Source organism: Helianthus annuus, chromosome 14 (genome assembly GCF_002127325.2).
Source record: "Helianthus annuus cultivar XRQ/B chromosome 14, HanXRQr2.0-SUNRISE, whole genome shotgun sequence".
NCBI lineage: Eukaryota > Viridiplantae > Streptophyta > Magnoliopsida > Asterales > Asteraceae > Helianthus > Helianthus annuus.
Window position 1 is genome coordinate 104614135 of NC_035446.2, and position 25521 is coordinate 104639655.

General features: G+C 37.1%; 1 protein-coding gene across 1 annotated transcript; it reads left to right on the top strand.

Annotated features, from left to right (window-relative positions):
* Positions 1–10754: 10754 nt before the first annotated feature.
* On the top strand, positions 10755–15245 carry LOC110873002 (polygalacturonase QRT3). Its single transcript, XM_022121901.2, has 3 exons — positions 10755–11030; positions 11452–11679; positions 14060–15245. Exons 1-3 carry the CDS (start codon positions 10881–10883, stop codon positions 15107–15109), a joined length of 1428 nt encoding a protein of 475 aa, XP_021977593.1. The 5' UTR covers positions 10755–10880; the 3' UTR covers positions 15110–15245.
* Positions 15246–25521: the final 10276 nt, after the last annotated feature.

Genomic DNA, 25521 nt, shown 5'->3' on the forward strand with positions numbered 1-25521 from the left:
ATATAACATGCATAATATGTTACGATAACATGAATTAGGATAATAAAAGATACTTTTAACACTTAGCATGTAGATTAATTCATATATTGGAAAGAATATATTTCACGAGTATCTAATTTATGAAGTTCCCAAGTGTCATAGACATGTTTAATGCCTACAGGTAGCAACAGGATGAATATTTGAAAGTAGAAGTAAGACAAAAGTAAATAAGTCAACTAACAAGAAAAAAACAATAAACTCAACAAAAATAAAATATGTTACCAAGTCAGATAAGAAGAAAAAAACAATGTACAAGGTTGAGAGCATAACTAACCCACTGATGTGCAAATACTTGTTGAATCTTATAAATAATTATGTGAATTATCTTATTACAGAAACATGATTCAAGTAGTAATTAGTTAAGTATCTGTGATCATAATTAATATAGTAATTACTCATGAAAAATCATTCAAAGATGCACAAAACTGTTTGTAGGTCAACCTGACCCGATCCTTACTTCCTTAGCTCCTTGCTTAAAAAAAGAAACTGTTAGAACTAAGGCCGTGGGGTATGGTGGGGCTTGGGTTGGGGCATTTGTTGACACGTGGAATGGGAGCCCCCCACCACTCAAACCCACGCCCATGGGGTATGGTGGGGCTTGGGTTGGGGGCATGAGTTTGGTTTGGTCATTGAGAGCCTGCCATGTCACTTACTAGCCCGCCCCACGCCCGGCTTCAAACCCACGCCAATGGGGCCACGCCCCAACCCAAGCCCCCGGGGTGGTGGCTTGGGAGTTTTCAGCCAACCCACGCCCCAACCCAAGCCCCATACCCCATGGTCTAAGCACGTTTTGACCCATTACACAACCCTGAAAAGCAGGTTGGGTTACAGGTTTTTTAATAGTACGAGTTGAAACAGGACAGTTGGGTAGAGTTAACCGCAAACACCGTTTTGATCTATTTCTAAACATCTTCATAATATGTTAATCATTATTATAAAACCCATATAAGTACAATATTGAGGCATTCAATCAGTTTGGATGCTTCCCTTCTTAGCTAAACTTTTCTTATTTGACCTGTTCTAGTCCTCAATTATCAGACCAACTGTCAACGAACTAAATACAAACTTTATGCCAGAAGCTACCCAAGATATGTTCAAAACACAATAAATGATAACTCATTAATATCATTTGTTCTTCTTAAATGAAAAAAGTACCTCATCGGTCCCCTTGAAACACAAAAAAAGTAATAATAACACAACATATATGGACCTAACTCAAACCCAAGTGGCTTATTTGGTCCAAGATAAATTTTTTCGAACGGCAAATTTCATCAACCAAAAAGGCCCACCATCTTGCTAACAAGCAACTAACAAGAGGGTCGCCACAACAGCAACATACATCAACAATAGGAATGCCAAAGATTTAATCTCACCGATGATCGCTTCCAGTTTAATTGGGTCATTGGAAAATATAAACTTGTTTCACACACGCCATAGAGTCCAGCACCCAATCAGAACAATAGATTGAACAAATAGGTAAATGTTAGATGATTTTGGTTGTTTGAGGTCTTGAAACTCTAGTTAAGGCATATTTCTACGAGTTTCGCTAGGCAACTCAACATAGCTGCATTTTGCTAGTTCATGAGCAAGTCTTTCTACATCACAAGAGGTAGCTTTTTAAGTTAAATACATAACAATGTAAGTTTCTAAAGGTTGGTTACAACAAAATGTAAAATTTAAAGTCGAATACATATATATAATAGTAAATGGTGTAAAGTTGGATATACTTCTAGTTCATGAGCAAGTCTTTCTACATCACAAGAGATTGCTTTTTAAGTTAAATACATGACAATGTAAGTTCTAAAAGTTGGTTACAACAAAATGTAAAATTTGAAGTCGAATACATATATACAACAATAGTTTTGGTTAGTTATATATAGAAGACTTCATGAAAATTAAACTTTTTATATATAGAAGATTTCATTGCTAGGCATGCATAGGGAATAAATAGCATCGCCACCATTCATTCCGTATGCATGCTTAGCTATGGTAATACAAAAAAGTTTAATTTTCATGAAATTTTCTATATATAATTAACCAAAACTGATCAGCCCCTATGCATGCCTAGTAATGATAATATAAAACGTTTAGTTTTCATGATATTTCAATATATAATTAACCAAAACTAACAATATTAATTAAAGTAAAATCAACAACATCGTGATAAAATACTTGCGTTTGAGATGATCATGAAACGTTCATTTTCATTACGTCTATGGTCTATAAAAATTATTCTGCTTATTGTCATCATCATTGTCGATCTCTATTTTAATTCTCTACTCAAATCTCTTTTTCAATATTTTCTTTTATCATTTTATTGCTCATTTTCAATGATCCAACATATCTTGTCACCATATGTTTGTTATATTAATGAGTTTTAGTTTGTAAATAGCATTGGTGCCAGAATGTAGCAGTATTAGCAAGAAACATCTTAAGATTGTTATCAGGCAAGCAAGAAGTTCAAGGGAAAATGTGACCTATGCTAAGCATGCGGACAACCAGGGGTGTAGCTTAGTTGATACCCGAGGGTGCACCTGCCCCCTCCCCCCCCCCCCCTAATGTTTCGGTTAGAAGTATAAAATTTCTGATTTTTTGTCCAAAAATTTTAAAATTATAAAGGATCCCCCCACACAGAAACTTTTAGTCAAGCTCCGCCACTGCGGACAACAACGATAAATGTCACTCCACTTGCAAAGAGAAAGGTATACAGGTTGGATTTTGTACTCGTGATCAATGTACATGTGGCATTGCTGATCTGTATACACATGCGTGTGCACACTAGAATACGTGTGATATTTTAGCATTTCATTTAATAATTGTAATACAAATGATAATAAGAATTAACCATGGATCAACATTTATAATTAGCTTAATTGGAACTTTAGTATGATCTTTAAAGTAATAAATTCTTCATTTTAGTATTGAAAAAAAAAGGGAATATCTCACAGAATAGTAACCAGGTTTCAAAAGTGTTCTAATTAGGTCACTTGTATCGTTTTTGTCCTAATTAGATAATTTAACATTCAAATCGAGCCATGTCTTTTTTTACATGTGTCAAAATAAAAATGGAGCTTAAGATGCTAGGGTCGGATTATTTTAATATAAGAAATTATGTTTATTAAAAATAAAACCACTTTAATTACATTTAAAATTAAAAAAACAAGTTAAAAATCCACGTTATCGCTCGACGTTAGCATCAAATAAAAGAGAAAAAAGAAACAAAAATCCACATCACCACGGTTACCTATGATTTGGATGAAAAAACCCTTAATTTTAATAAAAAATGAATGTTGAGTGACCTGATTGAAACACTTTTGAAACTTGAGTGACCTAATTAGAACACTTTTAAAACTTGGTTACTATTCTACAAAGTTACCCAAAAAAAACTGGATTTAAGTATTTAGACTATTTGAGCCCCTCTTGTTGTATATTGTAGTCTAGATCAGTTTATTCAAAAATTTAACAAACCTTGAAACCGAATTGAATTTCAAATAATATGATGAAACCTAGATCAATCACTGAATTGTTTAAGAACTATCAAATAAATCTATTTCGCGGGTTTCAGGCGATTGATTTATCGGATTAGACAGAGATTTCTATATGACGGAATTGGATTTGATAGTTTTCTGTAAGCTGATGACCATAATCTTTCTCTCGTAACCGTGCCCGAGTCTCATTTAACAGGGGGAGGGAAAGGAAAATGAATTAAGAGAGAAAAGGAAGGAAAAGATATGATTTTTTTTGTGTTCCCGAGTTTAATGAAAAGTAAAGGAAAAAAGAAGAAATCAAGCATTTTATGTGTTCCCAAGTTAGGAGGAAAGAAAAAAAAAGAACAATTTTACCATTATACCCTTTAAACATAAAACATTTTAATTAGATATGAGGTTAATTTAGTAATTAATAAGATTTTCTCTCATAATCTCTCCGATTTTGGAGGATAAATATACGTACAAATTTTCTTCCCTTTTCCCTCCTCCCCCCCCCCCTTCTATCCTTAAAAAATCTCAGAAACATGGTTTTTTCATATTTTCATCTTTTTTCTTTCCCCACTCCTGTTAAATGAAACTTGGGGACAGAAGCGTTAGCGATCAAGAGAAAACTAAACCGTGGGTCAATGTGTATTTAGCGATCAAGAGAAAACTAAATTCGTCATGAGACTTCATGGACCAAAAAAGTAAATCAATTGTGATGGATCGAAAACAATCTGATGTCATCGGCCCTAAGTCCAACCAATTTAATGGACTTTAATGATTTTAATGGACATTAACTAATGTAGTTGACGTTTACCAAGCAATAATAATCTATATCTATATACATATAATAAAATAAATCAATGTGTGACACGTGTCATTCATCGGATGCACCTATTTTTGGGTTTTCCTGCCTTTCTTTCATATTTATTTTCTAATAATTTATCTTCTAATTTGTAGATAATATTAAATAGAAAAATGTTTATCTGATAATTATAACCCTTTTATTGAAATTTGAAAAGGATTTCACGCTTTTTTGGATTTTATTAAAATTACACATGTAATATACATGTTTTAGAGTGTTTTGGGCCAAAAAAAAAAACAAAAAAGCGCCGAAGGGATTTTTTAAAAAAAAATAAACAAATGTTAGACAAAAATGCTGAAAGTTGCTGAAATTTTTTTTTTTTTAAATTACCCTTCGGCGCTTTTTTGATTTTTTTGGCCCAAAACTCTTAAAAACATGTATATTACATGTGTTATTTTTTTCAAAAAAAAAAAAATGTCGGGAGGTTGAGTTTTCTAGGGTTTTTTATATAGATAGGGTTTTCTATCTAGCCCTACCATATATATATATATATATATATATATATATATATATATATATATATATATATATATATAGGGTGGAGTTATTGTAAAAAAGACCAAAAGTGTGAGAAAGGTAAGAAAGAATCTCAACCATTAGATTAAAATTAATCGAAAATGGTAGGATTGGAAATGCATTAACAAATTTAAATATGGTAATCCTTGATTTAAGGATTTGGAGAGAGAAAATCCTGGATTTAAGGACTTATGACCGTCCATAAATATAACACCATTCAGAGTATGTTCATACATGGTGTTTTAAATATAACACCATTCAGAAAATATAACACCATTCAGCACAAAAATAACACCATTCAGCACAAAAATAACACCATTCAGCAGTAAATAAAAAAACACCATTCAGTACAAGAATATAACACCATTCAGCAGTAAAATAAAAAAAAACACCATTTAGTACAAAAATAACACCATTCAGTACAAAAATAACACCCTTTAGTAAAAAATAACACCATTCAGTACAAGAATAACACCATTCAGTACAAAGAATATAACACCATTCAGTACAAAATAACACAATTCGATACAAAAAATAACACCATTCAGTACAAAAAAACACCATTCACATACACACGGTAAACATATGTTGTAAATGGAACCCATACATCGTGTCGTCGTGGAATCGAAAGACAACCCCATCCCACGTTAAATCGCCGGGACATAAAACGCATTAACAACTCACCTATATCTTCTGATCCGAAACAAACCGAGCAAAAACGAGATGCTCGCCGGTTCCTTCCTTGCACAGCGGAAACGATTCTGACATGTAGTGACGGTTGTTCGTTGGTGATGTCGGTAAGCAGCGACGGGTATAACGACAGTGGCTAGTTAACCGCTTCTAAGGAGAAGAGATGATGGGTGAAATCAGAAGATCTAAATCAGAAGAGACAGAGAGTTGGGGATCTGGATGGAGGCAGAGGTGGTGGTGATGTTATACGTTGGCTGGATTCGGTGGCAGTGGGGTTGTGGTGGCCGGATCCGGTGGTGGCAATCTCCGATGAAAACGAAAAGTGGAATTTGTGGAGAGAGAGAGAGAGATATTGTAGGGATTTTTGATTGACAGTTTCTATTTTTGAATGTGTATAAAGACTTTATTGCCCCTAGAATTTACAATTCAGTCCAAAAAATAAACCAAATTTTACAATTTGGTCCCTATTAATCTCAACCATTAAACCAAAGATCTAATGGTGTAGATTCTTTCTTACCTTTCTCACAATTTTAGTCTTTTTTACAGGATCCTAACTCTCTCTCTATATATATATATATATATATATATATATATATATATATATATATATATATTAAGCCCAAAATAATATTTTATAAAACAGATCAATTGATAAATAAAGCCCCAATTAACATTAGTGTTAAATGAGCACACCTTCCGCGTCATCTAACTTGATATTATTATCTTGATTGATAAGTTAATTTAATACATGAAAATGTATGTTGATAACACTAAAATAATCATATGCCGACTTTTCATAAGTTGAAATGAACTTTTTTTAACAGATAATTTGGATCATTGACGGACCACTTGAGTATCATCGTGCCACCAGCGGAACCACTCGATCATATCCATCTCTACTAGGCATAATGGCTATACACTAATTCAAGAGGAAACCCAATAAATATGGGAAAACCCCCAAGTGGGAATCGAAGCCCAGGACCTATTGATTCCAACGCCTTATCCCACCCTAAAGATACCACTATCGTGTAAAGTCATGGGCAAATTGAAATCAACTGAAAAACTAACATAATTCAACTAAAATCACTAAGTAAGAAACAAACATTTTTGTTGTGGTCGTGAGTACACGATTCATTATGATTTGGGGACTGGATGGAACACTCATAATTAATCTATGATTGAGTTTATACTAGCCTCATATTCTGAATTAATAGTCTTTACGTTTATCTATTTCATTAATTTGCTACAACTATAAATGATTCTCATAAATTACAATTTCGTTAATGACTTCCGTTGGTCAGAGGGTCCAACACGTAATCAGGTGATATTGAATTTTTATAATGCTTTAAAATCATATTGTCCAATATGATACATGTGTACATCAAATTTTGTATTTTCCCGTGCTTCATTGCTCGTTGCAATCGATTCAGTAGACGCCATGCATCAAATATTAAGACACCAAATCCTTGTCCGCCATCTTTTCTTGCCGACTATTGCACCTTCTTGAACTTTTCTTCTTTCGTTTTGACAAGGTATGCAAAAAAAATTCATAAAAACAGACCAATTCGGGTAAATCTCTTCAACAAGATAGTAGCCATGTTTGTATTGGCAGTCATTAACCCGAAAAGGACACCTTGGGACGATTCCATACATTTCACTATTGAACAACGAAGATTGATTGAGAACATTGATGTCGTTATTCGAACCGACATGAACATAGTATGCATGCCAAAACCATAAGTCACATGACACCATCTCTTAGATCATGATCATTAGGTATCATTGATCACCTCTTATAAATTGGGCTCGCAAACTTGTTGGACACATCCTCCAAATGATATGTATATTTTCAAAGCTACCAACCATCCTTAGAAGGCCCCAACTAGCTTCATGTGCGTTGGACAAACGTGCAATGTTGCGGTTAGTCGGTGTATATAAAAACTCTTTACTGTATAGCATAATAATTGAATTGAAAAAACAAATATATTATAAAGATTCACGAGAAGTTCTAGCATGCATAGATTACTATTCATTGAATTTGTCAAGAACATTATCAGGAACGAGTTGACGAATAGCTAATGTGCATTTTCTGAATCGGCATGAAGCTGTTTTTAACCTCCCGTGGTAACCTTCATGAAACCACTCAAACCTGGTATCCGCATATATATCCCCGCCAGTTTTTAAAAATAATTCATTCGGTAAGAGAAATCTTGCTCTAAAGGTGTTTACGCCATACTTCGAGTCTTTGATGAAGTAATCGTTCACTCAAACTTTGTGAGCCAATTTATGATCATGCGACATGTTTTTCTTTGATATTGCCATATCCTGAAGTTTACTTGCTGTGGCAGCCACTTTGGGCAAAAACTCCATACTACTAGAATCGGACGAGTCGGAAAGAATATTATAAAAGCCACTAGAATTGGATAACCCCTTAGGCAACCCAAGACCACTAGAATCGGATGGAACATCCATTGTGTAATAAACATATATGTTTAAAGTATAGAAGTGTAAGAGTATAAAAAAGTGATTTTAAAAATGGGATAAAATTTGTGATATATATAGTGTTTTAGAAATAGGGTTTTTTAATATAAATAAGCGTTGGGAAACAACTCATTCCATCCACCACACCTGAGTTCCACAACTCTGACAACCTATTCAACCCAAGTATTCAGTACACTTGCGATGGTGTACTCGGGCTACTCGACCTTACTCGCGTAAACCTGGCCACGTCCGGGGTAGTCCACCCCTTCCACCATATGGGTATGTTTGGTATGTGTTTAATAGAATGAACTAGAAAATAGAATGGACGAAATAATAGAATCCACAAAGAAATGAAATGGATTATTATCATTCCATTAACTTGCTTGGTTACCATGCGGAATGGAATGATTTGTTACTTTGTGTTGTTTGGTAGGCATGAAAAAATGAAGGAATAAATCGGTGGTGAGTGGTAGCGGTGGTGGGTGGGTGGGTGGTGGTGGTGGGTGGTGATGGCGGCGGTGTTCGGTGATGGGTGGTGCTGGTGGTAAATGGTGAAAGAGGGAATGGATTGTAAAAAAACTGGGGAAGCGGATGTAATGAATTTGTGGTGTTTAGAGGGAATGAGAATCCTAGTATAATAGGGGATTTCATTCCATTGATCAACCACCAAACACCTTTGTTTTTAATTCCCTCACAATGGTCTATTACATTCCGACTTATTCCTACATACCAAACATTACCTAAAGGAAGTAGATATGGGAGATGTTGAAGACGAAAACACCTTCTTCCTTATAGTTTATAGCTATGATGGTTTTTAAGTTTATATTTTTCCTCACATTAATAATACTATTAGGGTGTTAGGGGTACTCTAAAATGAACAAAGTGCACCTAAATGAAGCCACCAATTAGGGAATATCACCTCATTTTTACCAAAATAAACCCAAATTGAAAGGGGCATTTCAAGTCTTCCATCTACCCAAGTTTTCCATTCTGATTTTCACCATTCAAGTTTTTCATCTTGATTCCCATCATGAGTTATTTGCGATGGTGTTCCCACCCAACTCGATGAACAAGCCATCCTGAGAACGCTCCCTTCACCTGTATTAACTTTTATTTATGGTTTTTTAAGGTTTCAAAATTTGATGAGGTCTTGTAATCAGAGCCGACTAGGAAGGGAGCGGGGAGGGCGACGGCCAAGGGTCCAATCTATCTTGGCCCTGAATGTTTCTAATTTTTGTATATATATAATCATATATTTAAAAAAAGAAATGAAAAATATATATACCTAATTAAACACTTAAACCTATTAACATTTTATTTATTTTAACTCATTAAACACTAAAACTCTTTACCCTTTTATTCATCAACACACATTACTAAAGTTTAAGTCTATTTAAAATTGGCCTAATGAGGGCCTAGTTTTTCCACTCCATATTTTTATCGAAAATTCTCGAATCAACCTTGCTCATAATTCACGCACTAAGTTGGCTCGAAAAAAAAAAAAAAAAAAAAAAAAAAACTAAACAAAACCTTGGCCACTTATAATTTTTTATTGTGAAATCTTGAGTTACTACATAATAATGTGATTCACTTTTACTAGAATAAGGTGATTAATTCTTAAGTTGTTCATCATTCATCAATAATATGTCTACACCTTAACTAGTATGATAAAAAAATATACGAGACAACAACCTTTTTTAGAGGGTTATTGGATTTTATTACTCTTAACTATTGGGTATTAGTTGCTGCCACTTACAACTATCACTTTGACTCCCATCACAACACTTTGTGTGTTATGTAACTCCGGTTGAGTGGTCTTTGGCAATAACACAAGTCAGACACTAAGAAATGTTCACCTGCAAAGTGACACAATCCAGAAAGTGTTAAGTTGAAAGTGGTGGGAGTCAAAGTGACAGTTAAGAGTGACAGCGGCCAATACTCAATAGTTGAGAGTGATAAAATCCAATAACCCTTTATAGATGATAAAAAAACAAGTTAAAAAAATTAAATGTAACAACCAAGATCTCGTATCATCTTAGGTTGTTTTATGGGTCGGGACTTCCAATATCAGCTTAGAAGGTCAACCATCCAGGTATTACGTCGTGTTGAAACAATGTTTATGATATCTGAGATCTGGCATTCTATATATACACTCAGCATTTCTCATGTCTAGGCCTGGTGTAGAATTTGTCTACATTGTTAGTTCAAATGAGAACTAAATAAAAAATTTAGTGCTACGGCAAGACTCTAGTGTTTTGTCACATAAGGGCGAAATCAAAAGCGGGCCATCACAATAATACATCACATTTGTGTTGTAAAATATAAGATTATATGGTAAAACATGCGTTTATAACTTATTAATACTAGAAGGTGAAAAAAAACTTATCGTACCCATCAACAAAGTACCAAACCCGCGTTGCGTACAAAGAACCAACACAAAATATAATAAATTAAAAACACCTCAAATATTTCTTTAAAAATTGCATCTTTTGATTCTTTTCAAAGGGGAAGTGATCTTTTGCCCTTTAACAGATGGATTTATGAAGGTAGCATGCACTAAATACAATTCAAACCAAACTTATTGATGCTTTCATTTATTATATAAAGCAAAAGTAAAAAAGAAAAAAAGAAAACAAAACAAACACAAAAAATTAAAATTATATATAGACACATAGACATGCCAAACTCTCTACTTCACATACATTCATTACTCATCTTCTGTTTCTTCTCCAACCCAACAACCCAGACCCTGATCTTAAACAGTTAAACTGGTTCAAGACTAGCAACTGGTTGGTGGCCGGCTCGAACCGTGGGCTCAAATGAGGCCATTTTGTTTATTAGTGTTGGTTTTGGTGTTACAAGAAGCAAATTGTTCTCAAAAGCAACAGAAGCTTTATGATTTCAAAACAAAGCTTCACCAGCATTCATCTCTCTCGTTTCAGATTTCATCTTCTTCCGATCTTGTTAAGGTACATTTTTTAATGCATTAGGTACACCTACACTGTTAGCCAGAGGGGTCAAAAGGGTCCACAAACCACCGTATCTCAGTGAGGGGCTGTTCGTTTATCTCTTAATGAAACTTTTAATGGTTCAGATTTCTTACTGGTTCAGACTGTTTGTTTCACGAGCAGATGTCTGAATGGTTCAGACATTTGCCTCTAAACGGTTAAGGATTATACTGGCTCTTAATTTTTTAGATCTCTTACTTACTGGTTTAACACTCAACTTGTTAAACTTTTAAAATATAAAATGTCGAGTGTTTGTTAACAAAAACATGCGTCAGACCCGTAATTGCAACTAGTAAACTAGAAGCTAAGAACCTTATAACGACTTTCTGACCGAAAAGTTTTGGTTCCGTCACTAAATATTCATTTATGAATTATACGACAGAGTTCGGGAAGGGTGTTTTACCCAATCGGGTATGGAGCAGACCCGAGTGGTGTGCAGGATAGCACGGCGGCGGTTATGGATGCGGTGAGCGACGCTTGTGCGGTCGGAAACGGGCAGCAGTTGCTGCCCGGAGTCAACGATTTGGGTGGCGCTATTGTTGACCTTCAAGGTGGCAGCTTCAGGGTCTCTAAACCCATTGTTATTCCTCCGAATTCCGGCAATCTAGTGGTATTTTACTAAATTAGCCCTTCTTGTTTTTTAACTGACGTGTCATGTTAACTTAATTTTGTGTCTACTTTTGTAAATATGGAGTCAGTAGTACAATCGGATGTTAATGCACGTCACGTGCATAAAAGTTCACTCGTTCGAAATATGGACACCTGTTAAAATTAGGCTGATAGATTAAGTGATAAACCATTTATCAAAAAGGACTTATATTATTTTTTTTACAAGTTTGACAATATATTTTAGTTTAACTATTATTTAAACCAATAACTTGATGTAAATTTGATTATTTACATATTAAAATTGAGTAAAAAATAGTTTATTTCTCTGTATTTTTTTGTTTTATCTCATCTATCTAAATATAAAAATGTGGTAAATATGCATATGCATGTACTTATTAACACATGAATTAAACATGTTCTCGTAGTTATCAAAATATTACTGGTTTTAGATAAACGCATGTATATGAACCATGATTGCAAAAGGCGCTAACGCTTCCTAGTCGGATTTAAGAGTATTCGGGGAATACTCGGCCTAGCTGAGAGTACTTGTGGAGTATTCGGCTTATACGGAGAGTACTCGCACCTCGGCAAATTATAGCAAGTACTAGGGGAATACCCAATCTTTGAGACCTTGTTTTACAAACATGATATGAACCATTACTGAATAAAGGGATATATACATATTTGTTTATAAAAAGTCAAGTTTAAAAAATGTATAAACCATTAACAAATAAAAATCTATAGTGAATCTTTGAAATGGCCTTTATATATAATTATTTTGTGATTATGCAAAGTAACATACCGGATGAGTTGATGCGGTTGAACGGTCAGGGTTATGTCACTTTTTGCCCACCTGGCCAGGTTGTAAAAAGTAATTTAAATAACTTAAAAAGAATTTAATAATTTAAAACCATACATGTGTTAATGTCTAATGTAAAATAGTTAACCATATAGTAAAAAGTTATATAAGCCGGTTGATGAAAGAAAAGTTATTATGTTGCACAATCTTTTATGGAGATTTGCATGCGTCATTAAAATGGTGTAAATGCTAAATAGGTCTTGGATTTTTCCAAGAGAATGGTAATGTGGGGAATGATAAAGGCGTCGAGTCCCATGTTAATAAACTGTACCTCCACTTTTTACGCGTTTTCCATCGTACATTTATCATGAGTCATCACTCTTTTTAGTTTTTTACACTTATGTTACTTGAATAAATAAATTAATTAAAAGTATAAAAGTTCAAGAACCGTATAATACATTTTTGTATAAAGTTTTGTTGATTTGACAAGAGAGGAAAAAAATGAGACAGGTTGTTACAGACGTGTTACGCTAATTTTCTATTTATTCTTGTTTTTACACTATAAAAACAAACTTTTAAAAGACAAGTTTTGTAAAAGAAGTTTTGTAAATAAACTCACCTTATTTGATAAGTTTTTACTACTTTCACCCAATCTCACCCACAAATAACTTTTGAAAAAAAAAATCATTTATTTTCTTATTTACAAACTAGACACGAATGTGAAATTACCACGGTTGGAGAACTCGCTAGTCGCTAGTCGGCCGGTGAGGTGGGGACTAGCGACTACTCGGGATTAATCGGATCAGGTTTTTTATATGTAATTTTCAGTTTTATGTATACATATACACATTTTTATAGGTAAATATTTTAATTAGCTAGATTTTAACTTTTACTCAACTCATTTTTTTAATCATACAAGATTAAGATTAATTGTTAAAATTCACATGGTTTGGTTGGAAATTGGCCGGAATTTAGAGGTTTTGGCCGGAATGTACATGTTTTTTGCCGGAATCTGACTGGAATCGTCGATTTTTGGCTGGCCGGCTAGGTCCGACTAGGCCCACTAGGCCCGACTAGCGATTAATGGATTGATTAACGAAAAATTACTCAGTTACTGGCCAACTAGTGATTAATCGCCGACTAGCCGCCGTCTAGTCGTGATTACTAAAGTTGATGATATAAATTAAACATAGAATAAGAACATTCATGTCCTTTTCTCAAAAATCAATTTATCTCTAAATTATATATAAAAGTCTAACAAATATGTCCTTTTCTCAAAAATCAATTTATCTCTAAATTATATATAAAAGTCTAACAAAAGCGCCTGATCTACCCCCACAATCTAAAGAGAAAAGTGATATAATAAGTATTTTTAAGCAAGAAAAACAGTGAGAGGTTTTAAAATAATAAACAATTTTTTAGAGAAAAATGTGTTTTGTAGTTAAATCATATAGATAGAGAAGAAGAATGGAACGTGAATGCTCTAAGAAACTTTAGTAAAATAGTTTAACACGCTTTAATTAGTTCAAATTGCCTATGCAACTTTTACTCGGTTGACATCTAACACGCTTAAACGTTATAGATACAAGGTGGTACATTGCGAGCATCTAACACATTTCCACCGGATGGCTATCTTATCGAACTACACTCGCCAAGTTCCTTAAAATCTTCTAAAACCACTGCCAACAAGTCAAACGACACACTCTCCGACATGAAAACAAGAAACGAACCAATATACTACGAAGACATCACCTTTCGCGACATCCTTTTCGATTCAAGTAACATAGGCGGAGGCCTTAGAGTGGTTGACTCAGCCCGAACTCGAGTCAACAACTGTTTTTTCCTACATTTTGTCACCGAGGGAATTCTAGTCGAAAGAGGCCACGAAACGTTCATATCTAGTTGCTTCATGGGCGAGATCCCCACCATCGGTGGTGACCAACACGAGCGGGATTTCATGGGGACCGCCATTGATCTCGCTAGCAATGACAATGCGGTCACAGATGTGGTCATCTTCTCAGCCGCCATTGGGATGGTGTTAAGGGGTCAGGCTAACATGATCACCGGGGTACATTGCTACAACAAAGCTACATTTTTCGGTGGGATCGGGATTTTAATCAAAACAGGACAAATCCGAATCGATAACTCTTATATGGACTACAACTCGATAGTTATCGAAGACCCTTCACAAGTTCACATTACTAACGGGTTTTTTCTAGGAGGAGGTAACATTGTTTTAAAGTCGGTTAATGGTCGCATATCGGGCCTCAACATTATTAATAACATGTTCACTGGTGACTCGAGAAGTGTCGTGGAACTAGACGGGGAGTTCACAAGCATTGATCAAGTTGTTATCGATCAAAACAACGTGAAAGGCGGGATGAGGATGAAATCTACGGTTGGGAAGTTGGCGGTGACCGGAAGCGGGACCGTGTGGATGGCGGACTTCTCGCCGGTGTTGATTTTTCCGGACAGAATAAGTCATGTTCAATACTCGGTTTATAATAGTGCATTGAGAATAAATGGGATGGGAGGACATGCGGTTACAAATGTAAGTGGGAACATTGTTGTGGTTGAAACAGAAAAACAAATGAATGGGACTGTTTGGTTTTTGGTTGATCAGAATCCATGATGTTTAGGGCTTTATTTTTCTTTTATTATTTTTTAACCAAATGTATAAATGATTGTTAAGTTTTACATTGTTTGTGGTTGTAACAATGGATTTTATTGAATGCATGATGTGTGGTTAACCTACAATTTCTTTTAAAGAGTTTTGTTTACATAAAGATGATCTGTCATTAGACTTAGAAAGATACATCACTTATGGAGACACGCACCATACTACTAGACTAGACCATAGGTCATGGGACGGTGCTAAACTACAATCTTTTTATTTGGTTTGAAACTTATCTGAGCAGACTCACTAAAAATATTTTTCTTTAAAAGTTTGTTTTCGATTTGGAAAATTAGGTTTGATTGATAGAATGGCTACATTGATCTCCTCTCATTCATAACCTTCAATATATATAAAAGTGTGTAATCTCCTATTTTGGTGGAGAGATTTACATAATCAATCTAATATACACATTCCTATTATATATTCTATTACACCCCCGTAGTCGAAATTGGAGGTGGTCGAATGTTGAGACTGGATTGGAAGTCGTCAAACAGAACCCGTAGGAGACCTTTGGTGAAAATGTTAGCTATCTGGTAACGAGAGGGGACATGCAAAACACGAACAAATCCACGCTGAACAAGTTCATGAACAAAGTGAATATCCAATTCGATATGTTTGGTGCGTTGATGTTGGACATATTACCCGAGAGATAAACTGCACTAATGTTGTCACAAAATACCAAACTGGCCTTAGTCATCGGTTGATGGAGATCTAATAAAAGATTACGAATCTAGCAAAGTTCTGCCACAACGTTAGCAACACCACGATATTCACCTTCAGCTCTTGAACGTGATACTACGGCTTGTCATTTTGAGGACTAGGACAGAAGGTTTGAGGCAAGGTACACACAGTATCTAGATATAGAATCGCGAGTGTCAGGACAACCCACCCAATCCGCATCAGTATATGCTCTAAGAGAGAAATATGTAGAAGAGCCCAATGTAAGACCAAACGATGAGGTTCCTTGTAAGTACCGAATAATATGCTTTAAAGCATTCCAATGATCCACTCGTGGTGAATCATGTGCATACAGACCTATTGGACTGCGTAGCTTATGTCTGGTCGAGTAAAGGTAAGATACTGTAGCACTCCTGCCAAGCTACGATACTGTGTAGGGTTATCGAACATTGAACTGGATAAGGCACTAAGCTTCGGTTTTGAATCAACTGGCATTCTAACTGGGTTACACGAGTGCATACCGGCCCGTTCGATAATGTCTTTAGTGTATGCCTGCTGTGAAAGAAACATTGAATTGCCAGTGCGAACAACTTCAATACCCAAGAAGTGACTAAGGGGACCAAGGTCTTTCATGGCAAACTCGTCTCCTAAGAGTCACATCAGTTGAACCCGTAATTTTGTACTAGATGTGGTAAGTATGATATATCGACGTAAATGAGAAGATAAGCTGCACCAGTTCCCCGATTGTATGTAAAAAGAGAATTGTCACATTTACTTTGTTGAAAACCAACATAGAGGACAAAGTCTGTAAATCGTCGATACCACGCGCGAGGTACCTGCTTTAAACCATATAAATATTTGTTGAGACGACACACATAGTCAGGAAACCGTTGATGTCGAAACCCCATAGGTTGGTACATATAAACAGTCTCGGTCAAGTTGCCATGCAAGAAAGCATTGGTAACGTATAGATGATGTATTTCCCAAGGCTGTGATAAGGCAAGTGACAAGACTATAACAACCCTAAACCGACACCCTCGAAATATTTTCGACACCCTAAAAATAAATAAAATATCCCAATATGTCCTAAAATACCCCCCCATACGTAAGAACGGACCCCGAATACCTTTAATATTATTAAAAATAATTAAAAATCAAATTTTTGGGTTTGTCGCGGGGCGCGTAGACCCCTTAGGGATCTTACGCGGGCCGCGAGAGATCGAAAATGTGGCGCAGCCCGGTGCTGCCACGTGGCAGACACACGGCGAGGCTAGTTGATGACCCGAATCACCTAAACCCTACCCGACCTACTACGCGGGCCGCGTAGGCCTTAGCCTACGTTTACGCGGGCCGCGAGAAACTCGAGATGAGGCCCTATATAATGGGAGCTAGGGATATCAGTTTCAGTCGCTCAATTTCTTTTCTTTCTTACGAATTTCCACATAGTAGAAGCTATACTCGGGTATAATACCCCCTAAATAACGAGATTCTGCTCCGGTGTAAGTATCATAACCCCTGGATACATATTAGATACTCTGCCCGATTGATCTAGGCTTCCGTAACGCCTGTCGTGGTTCTGCCCGACGTAGTCGTTGGAATGCCATCCCGGGGAGGGTATTACTAATGTTAAAATGGGTTATTATACTAACACGCGTGCATTTGTGTAATGTATAGATTATTTCAAGAAAATCCTTACTGAAAACCTAAGACAACAATGTGAGTAATCTCCTTTTTGCAAACTGTTTTTACAAAACCTCACTTAATTAATTATATATTAAGCAGTTATTGAGTATTTGTAAGGATACAATTATCGTCGGTATGTTGGGATTTTGTATACAAAATTTGTTATTGGAGGGGTAACATTTCCACAAGTCGGGTCTGACAATACCATGAGTGGTAATTGATATGACTTGGAAACAAATGTAATTGCGAGACCGCCCTCAATACTGTACAATGATTTTTATTTAAACTTGATTGAACTGGGATTCACTCACCAGTATTTCCCACTGACAAAAATGTTTTTAAACGCGTTTCAGGTAACAAAATGTGAAAGCCAAATGTAAGCCAGCTGGACAGCACTGAAGGCTTGGAAAAGTGGCAAAAAAGTTACCTAAAATAAATTAGATGTTTTTATCAAATAAAATAGGATTTATTCCTATGAAAATGTGTGTACTTAAAACTTGGGTTTTATCCCATGTGTTTAATATTATAAAAGTCTGGTATTTTACTCTGATAAAATATTTCCTAACTACGGTCCTGATGAAATTTCTGCTGCCAAATTAGACAAAAACAAGATACCACCGAAACTGGCCTCGCCCGCCCATTCCCGGGTAGCAAGGGGATGGGGGTTGTGACAAAGACAGTTTGTATGGTTGCCGGTTTGACATCCGGGCTAAAAGTCTTCCCACAATCAACGCCAATTTGTTGATTACTGTCGTCATAAACTAGACGTGCTTTGTAGCGTTCCAACAAACCATCTGACCTGTATTTATGACGTAATAAGCACAAACTACGCAAAACATTCATATATGGTTATTTAGGTACCAATTCCCATGTCTTATTTTTAATAAGGGCATTATACTCGATGGTAATAGCATCATACCTGTTATGGGCTATTTTTTTTTAGCATATATCCTGACTAATATTCTGACTTTGATTGTTTATTTGTGATCAGGATACCGGATCAGGATATTGGTAACATCCTGGTACGATATCCTGGTATTAACTGAATTAATCACGTGCAGATTAGGAGGTGTATGTCTCCAACGTTCAAGAAGACTTCTTCCCCCCTAAGACTCGGGCAAATCAGTTAGATTAAAGACGTTGAACCCGAAAGACCAGGACTGCAACGTTCACTTGGGGAATATTCGAAGCATCCCGGTTTATTAGGATAGTTAGTTGTTTTCGTTTAATTATAAATAGTATGATCGGATCAAATTAAGGCACCCACTCTCTTTCGCACACTTTGCTCTTTAGCTACTAGCAATCAATACACACAAACACTTGTACTCAGATTACGTTGTAACACTTAGTTGATCCGCATCATATCCTGCACTGTATCCTGATATTTGACGTAATAGAAGAACAAGGAAGCTGCGATTGTCAGCTCCCGAGGTTTTGTGCCGGCGATCTAGATTGATCAAGGGCTTTTCTCGTACATCCTGTGTCATCCCTTTACCTTTTAGCTCATTATTTGATCATAAATACAGCTCTACATCCTGAGCCGTATCCTGAACCTGTTTTTGCAAACAACTTAACTTGAATATTTTCAACACACGTTTCTAGCACACTACCTCACTTAACTAATTTGATCACTTAATTACTTCGGTAATTTTTGACCAAAACAATTTGGCGCCCACCGTGGGGCAAGTGGTGCTATTTTTACTAAAATCTTTTGCAAAATCATTGCATGGGTTTCTATTTTCCAAACTTTTTGCTACACTATTTACAATGGCCTTGAGATCAAACATGAGCTCTTCCACCGTGTCTGCCACAACCTCTGCAACAATTGGTTCGGTGCTTCCACCACCTCCTCCGAGATCTCAAGCTTCTTCCCAAGGAACCGAAATTCACGTGGCTCGAGATGTTATCCCCGCTCGCAATATACAGGGATCTGGTCCTGTTTTAGCTTCTAATGAGGAAATTCTAAATTTGTTTGGTAGTGTACAGGAACAGATGAGGCAGCAACAGGAAACTAATCAGATGCTGATGAGAGAGATACGACTCTTGAAGTCTGGTCCGAGTCGGCCTGCTGAAGATACTGTCATTCCCTTGCAACCCAGGGCTTTGAACTTCAGTTCTGCGGTTTATACTGAGGATACCGGGGGAAAATTGTGCCTAGCCATTCCCAGAATCATACTCCTGAGATACCTTCCTCAGTAAGAGTATCAACTGTGAGAAGCTCAGGATATGCTTCAGGATATGGCCAGAATCCCCAAGCCGGTAATGTATCTAATAATAATAATACTCTTGCCACTAACGTGTTGGATCTTTGCAGGATGCAGGTGTGACATCAGCATTATCTAGGGAGCTTCAGAAGCTAAAGGACATGATATCCAGTGTGCCTGGGGTGGTCCAGCCAATTCCAGAAGTATCCCAGAACAGTCACAGGATATCCCGGTTTGTGCATCCTATCTGTGATGCTGAAATCCCAAAAAGATTTCAGACTCCCAACATGAAGCTCTACGATGAAAGCACGAATCCTGAGGAGCATATCGCCCTGTATAGGGAAAGGATGGAAATCAACCCTATCCCCCCGGATCTCAAGGAAGCATGCCTATGCAAGGGTTTTGGTTCTACCTTAACAGGATTAGCCTTAAAATGGCTTTTAAACGTTCCTCCTCACTCAATTACTTCATTTGCTCACTTGGTTAATTTATTTAATAGTCAATTTTCTTGCAGCCGAAGTTTTGAGAAACTAACCAGTGATCTTTATAGGATAACTCAAGGACCCCAGGAATCCTTGAGGGATTATGTGAATAAGTTTAGCCGGGAATCCTTAGATATCCCGCACCTTGATGTTGCAACAGCTGTGCAGGCTTTCAAGATGGGGTTGCAAAAAGATTCTCAATTTTACCAGGATCTTGTAATGAATCCCTGCAGGAATCTAGATGAAGCTCGTAACAGGGCATAAAGATACATTCGGCTGGAGGATGATAAAAAGATGCAAGAGAGAATGAATTCGTCCACAACCTATGAGTCAACCAACAGGAAATCAGAATCCTCGTATAAACCATATCGCTCAAAGCCATATGGCAGAAATGATAGCAAAAAAGTCAATGCTGTTGAAGACGAGGATCTTGAGGAGTATCCTAAGTTGTCTGAATATTGTTTTTCTGTTAATATACCTGAATTGATGTATGCTATGCAGGGTTTAGGAGACAAAGCCAGGTGGCCTCGGAAGAATCAACAAAAAGCTGATTGGAAGGATAAGTCCAAATGGTGTGCCTTCCACGAGGATTTCGGACATGTCATTGAGGATTGCATCGTTCCAAGGAAAGAAATAAGCTACCTCCTGAGCAAGGGGTATCTAAAGGATCTACTGGGAAGAAAGAAGAATAAAGGACATGATCTTGAGAAGGATCCTAAACGAGCAGCATCACCTCCAGCAGATGCCAAAATAATTAACTTTATTTCAGGAGGATCCGATATTTGCGGGACTTCATATTCCGCAGCCAAGAGACATGCAAAGGAAGCTAAGACAGAAAGAGGAGAAAAGCCGACCAGGATGACGACCCTCACAACTGACAAAGTGATCACTTTTGATAGTGATGATAGGGATACTGTTCAGGATCCTCACCATGATGCTCCAGTAATTACATTATATGTCGCTAACCATTTTGTGCGTAGGATACTGGTAGATAACGGCAGTTCCGTCAACATAATTCAGCTGGAGGCATTGAAAAGAATGAATGTATCCCCGATGGATATTACTTTGAAATCCACTGTGCTTGTCGGTTTCAGTGGAGAAGCCAGGAATACCGTAGGGGAGATAAAATTACCAGTATATGTTGAAGGAGTCAATTCAATACAACGCTTTTGCGTGATGGACTCACTATCCTGCTATAATATTATATTGGGTAGGCCATGGATCCATGATATGAAAGCCGTGCCATCGACTTATCATCAGTGCATCAAGATCCCTACACCTTGGGGAGTTGTCAAAGTGGATAGTGACCAGCAGGAAGTGAAGGAGTGTTACTCATCATCCATGAAATCCTCTACCAAGCCTAATGCAGCATAGCAATTAAAGATGCGGGCCCAGGATATTGTGGAGGCTTCTGAGCAAGATGTAAAGAAAATTATCCTGGATCAGGATAACCCGGATATCTCGGTGCTCGTAGGAACCAATATCCCCCAGGATATTGAAAATCAATTGACTGACTTTTTGAAATGCAGGATGTCGACATTTGCATGGAAACATGAGGATATGGCAGGTATTTCCAAGGATATTATAACACATAAGCTTGGTATTGACAGGTCATTCAAGCCTGTCCAGCAGAAAAGAAGGAAATTTGCTCTGGAACGAAATGTGATCATCCAAGAGGAAGTTGAAAGGCTACTAAAAAGCAAGATGATTAGGGAAGTGAAGTTTCCCAAATGGCTGGCTAATGTGGTTGTGGTGCAAAAGAAAAACGGGAAATGGAGAGTGTGTGTGGATTACACAGACTTGAACAAAGCTTGTCCCAAAGACCCGTTTCCTCTACCTCATATTGATTCAATGGTGGATGCTACTGCTGGCCATGAGATGTTAACCTTCATGGATGCCTCTTCAGGATTTCAGCAGATCCAAATGGAAACCTCCGATCAGGAGGATAATGCTTTTATGACACCAACAGGTATTTATTGTTATACTGCTATGCCTTTTGGTTTAAAAAATGCAGGTGCAACATACCAAAGGCTGGTGAACATGATGTTTAAAGACAAACTGGGGGACACCATGGAAGTATACATCGATGATATGGTAGTAAAATCCAAGAAGGCTGAGGATCACCTTCGGGATATTAAAGGAGCATTCGATATCCTGGACCAGTACAACATGAAATTGAATCCTGCTAAATGCCATTTCGGAGTGGGGGCAGGAAAGTTTCTAGGATATATGGTGACTAAAAGAGGGATAGAAGCAAGCCCGGAGCAGATTAAAGCCATCTTAGATATCAAGTCACCTTTAAATATGAAGGATGTTCAACGATTAACAGGGCGAGTAGTAGCATTAAACAGATTTATCTCAAGATCCTCGGAAAAATGCAAGGAATTTTACGATATCCTGAAGAACAATAAGAAATTCGAATGGGGAGAGAAGCATGAAACAGCCTTGCGGGATTTGAAGCAGTATCTTTCAACAGCACCTCTGTTGATGAAACCTGAGAATGGTGAACCATTATCCCTATATCTCGCAGTATCAGGGAATGCAGTAAGTGCTGTCCTTGTAAAGGATCATGAAGGTCAGCAGTATCCTGTCTATTATGTTAGTAAAAGTTTATTAGATGCTGAAACTAGGTATTCTCACTTAGAAAAGCTGATATTAGCTCTAGTTATGGCTTCGACAAAACTTAGACACTATTTTGAAACACATAGGATTCATGTTAAAACCAACTATCCTGTTAAAAATGTGCTTAGGAAACCCGAGATGTCGGGTAGGATGGCGAAGTTGTCGGTGAAGTTAAGTGCCTATGATCTAGTATATGAACCTAGAAATGCCATAAAGTCTCAGGCTCTAACTGATTTTGTGGCTGATTTCAGTAGTGATATTCAAAATGAAGTAGACCTAGAAGTACAACAGCTAGGAGAAAACTTAGAATCCTGGATATTATATACTGATGGTGCGTCTAATGTAAGAGGTGTAGGTTTGGGTATACTACTAAAATCACCACAGGGGGACATATTACCCCAGGCTATTAGATGTGAGTTTCCTGCCACCAATAATGAAGCAGAATATGAAGTTCTAATTGCAGGATTAGAATTGGCTAAGAGCATGAATATCAAGAGTTTATAAGTATTTGTCGATTCCTTATTAATCACTAATCATTTTAATGGATCTTATGCAGTAAAAGGTGAAAAATTGGCTGAATACCTTGAAATTGTCAAAAAATTAGCAGGATATTTCGATGTTTTCACACTTGAACAGGTACCAAGAGAGGATAATGCTGAAGCTGATGCCTTGGCAAATTTGGGATCATCAGTCAGGATACCAGAAGGGACCCAAATACCAATATTACATATCCTGTATCCTGCGACGGATCCTCAGGATAAGGAAGTAGTGAGTGTTCAGGATCCTCGTGCTGAGTATCCTGAAGAGGATCCTAAATCATGGACGGCTCGAATCATAAGATATCTCAAGAAAGGACACATCCCAAAGGATGAGAATCCTAAGGCCTTTAGGATGAAGGTATCACGATTCACTATTATAAATAATGTTTTATATAAGAAATCTCTTGCAGGCCCATACCTGAGGTGCTTGGAAGATCCCGAAACCAAAGAAGTGCTTCAGGATATACACGAAGGGGATTGTGGTAACCACACTGGGGGCAGGTCGTTATACTCAAAAGTATTAAGAACAGGATATTATTGGCCTACCATGAGGAAAGATGCTGCAGAATATGCTCGAAGGTGTGACGCATGTCAAAGACATAGTAATATACTACATCAGCCTGCTGAACCACTGTAGCGCATCGTTTCCCCTTGGTCATTTATGAAATGGGGAATGGATATAGTAGGAAAATTGCCAAAGGCTCCAGGAGGAAAGGTCTTCATGTTGGCAATGACTTATTATTTCTCTAAGTGGGTTGAAGATGAAGCATTTGTTCAAGTTAGAGATCAAGAAGTGGTATCCTTCATAAAAAGGAATATACTGACTAGGTTTGGTGTACCAGCTGAAATAATTTGTGACAATGGATCTCAATTCATAAGTAAAAGGACTACTGACTTTTGCAAGAGTTGGGGAATCAAAATGATCACATCCACACCAGTACATCCTCAAGCAAATGGACAAGCAGAATCCTCAAACAAGATAATTGTCAGCAACCTGAAAAAAGAGACTGGGAGCTAAAAAAGGAAGATGGGCAGAAGAACTACCCTTTGTTTTATGGGCTGATAGAACAACGGTGATCCTGAAAGAAATGGTAATACCTACAGCAAGATCCAGCCTCCAGGATCCTGAGCAGAATCCTGAAGTCCTATGCCAGGAATTGGATACTATTGATGAGACAAGAGACGCAGTAAGGCTAAGGATGGCAGCATATCAACAAAGGATATCCAAAGCATATAACAAGAATATAAGGACTAGAAGGTTCTAGGTTGGAGATTGGGTATTAAGAAAAGCTTTTCAGAATACTACTAATCCTGCTGATAGAAATCTGGCCCCGAAATGGGAAGGACCCTATGAGATTGAATCAGAATCAGGGAAAGGAGCATACCGACTCAAGAATATGGAGGGGGATATGCTACCAAGATCCTGGAATGCTATACATTTGAAGCTCTATTTCAAGTGAGTTAGGAATTTAATTTCTATCTCAGGATGGTATGAATTCTATCTCTTTTAATATGTTTAATATTATTTACTATTTTGAACCCATTACTGACTTAAGCATCGGAGGGGTGTTAGCCAGGCTAACACCCACCTTAGTTTACAATTGTTTTGCAGTATATGCTTCGGGATATAGCTGCAGGATACACACTCAGGATACTTCAAAAGATTAGAGGATTGGCCCCCTCTCTCACGTTTAAGGGATCTTGATCCCTTCTCAGGTTTAATGGTATTCACCTTTCTCTCGAATTGGGTTTAAACACCCCACCTGGAGCACAAGTTATCCAGGGATAGTTCAAGGTGGCGGGACTAGTTCATGTAAAAGTGACTGACAATTTCGTCATTGTTGGCTATATCCTGGATCCTTAAGGTATATGAGGATTGATCACCCTCTCTCGCGAAAGGGTATTTTCATACTCTCTAACGTTTAAAGGTTTTCACATTTCTAAGTCTTGGAGTTTATACATTCCCGCCTGTAGCGCATGAAAATTTAGGATTTTCCCCAGGATACCTATGGGATTTTCCCCAAGATACTAAGGATTTATCTCCAGAATGTTTTCGGGTTTTACCCAGGTGACACAAGAACTGTCCATGCAGTCAAAGCTTGAATTCAAAAATTTTCTAAGTGTTCGAAGATTTCGTGCACAGGGGACATTTCTCCTAA

Excerpts from the sequence above, each read along its gene's own strand:
- LOC110873002 (XM_022121901.2), top strand. The coding sequence starts at position 10,881 with ATGAGGCCATTTTGTTTATTAGTGTTGGTTTTGGTGTTACAAGAAGCA. Across the intron at positions 11,031-11,451 it reads CTTCTTCCGATCTTGTTAAG|AGTTCGGGAAGGGTGTTTTA; the intron begins GTACATTTTTTA and ends ATTATACGACAG. Across the intron at positions 11,680-14,059 it reads CGAATTCCGGCAATCTAGTG|ATACAAGGTGGTACATTGCG; the intron begins GTATTTTACTAA and ends TAAACGTTATAG.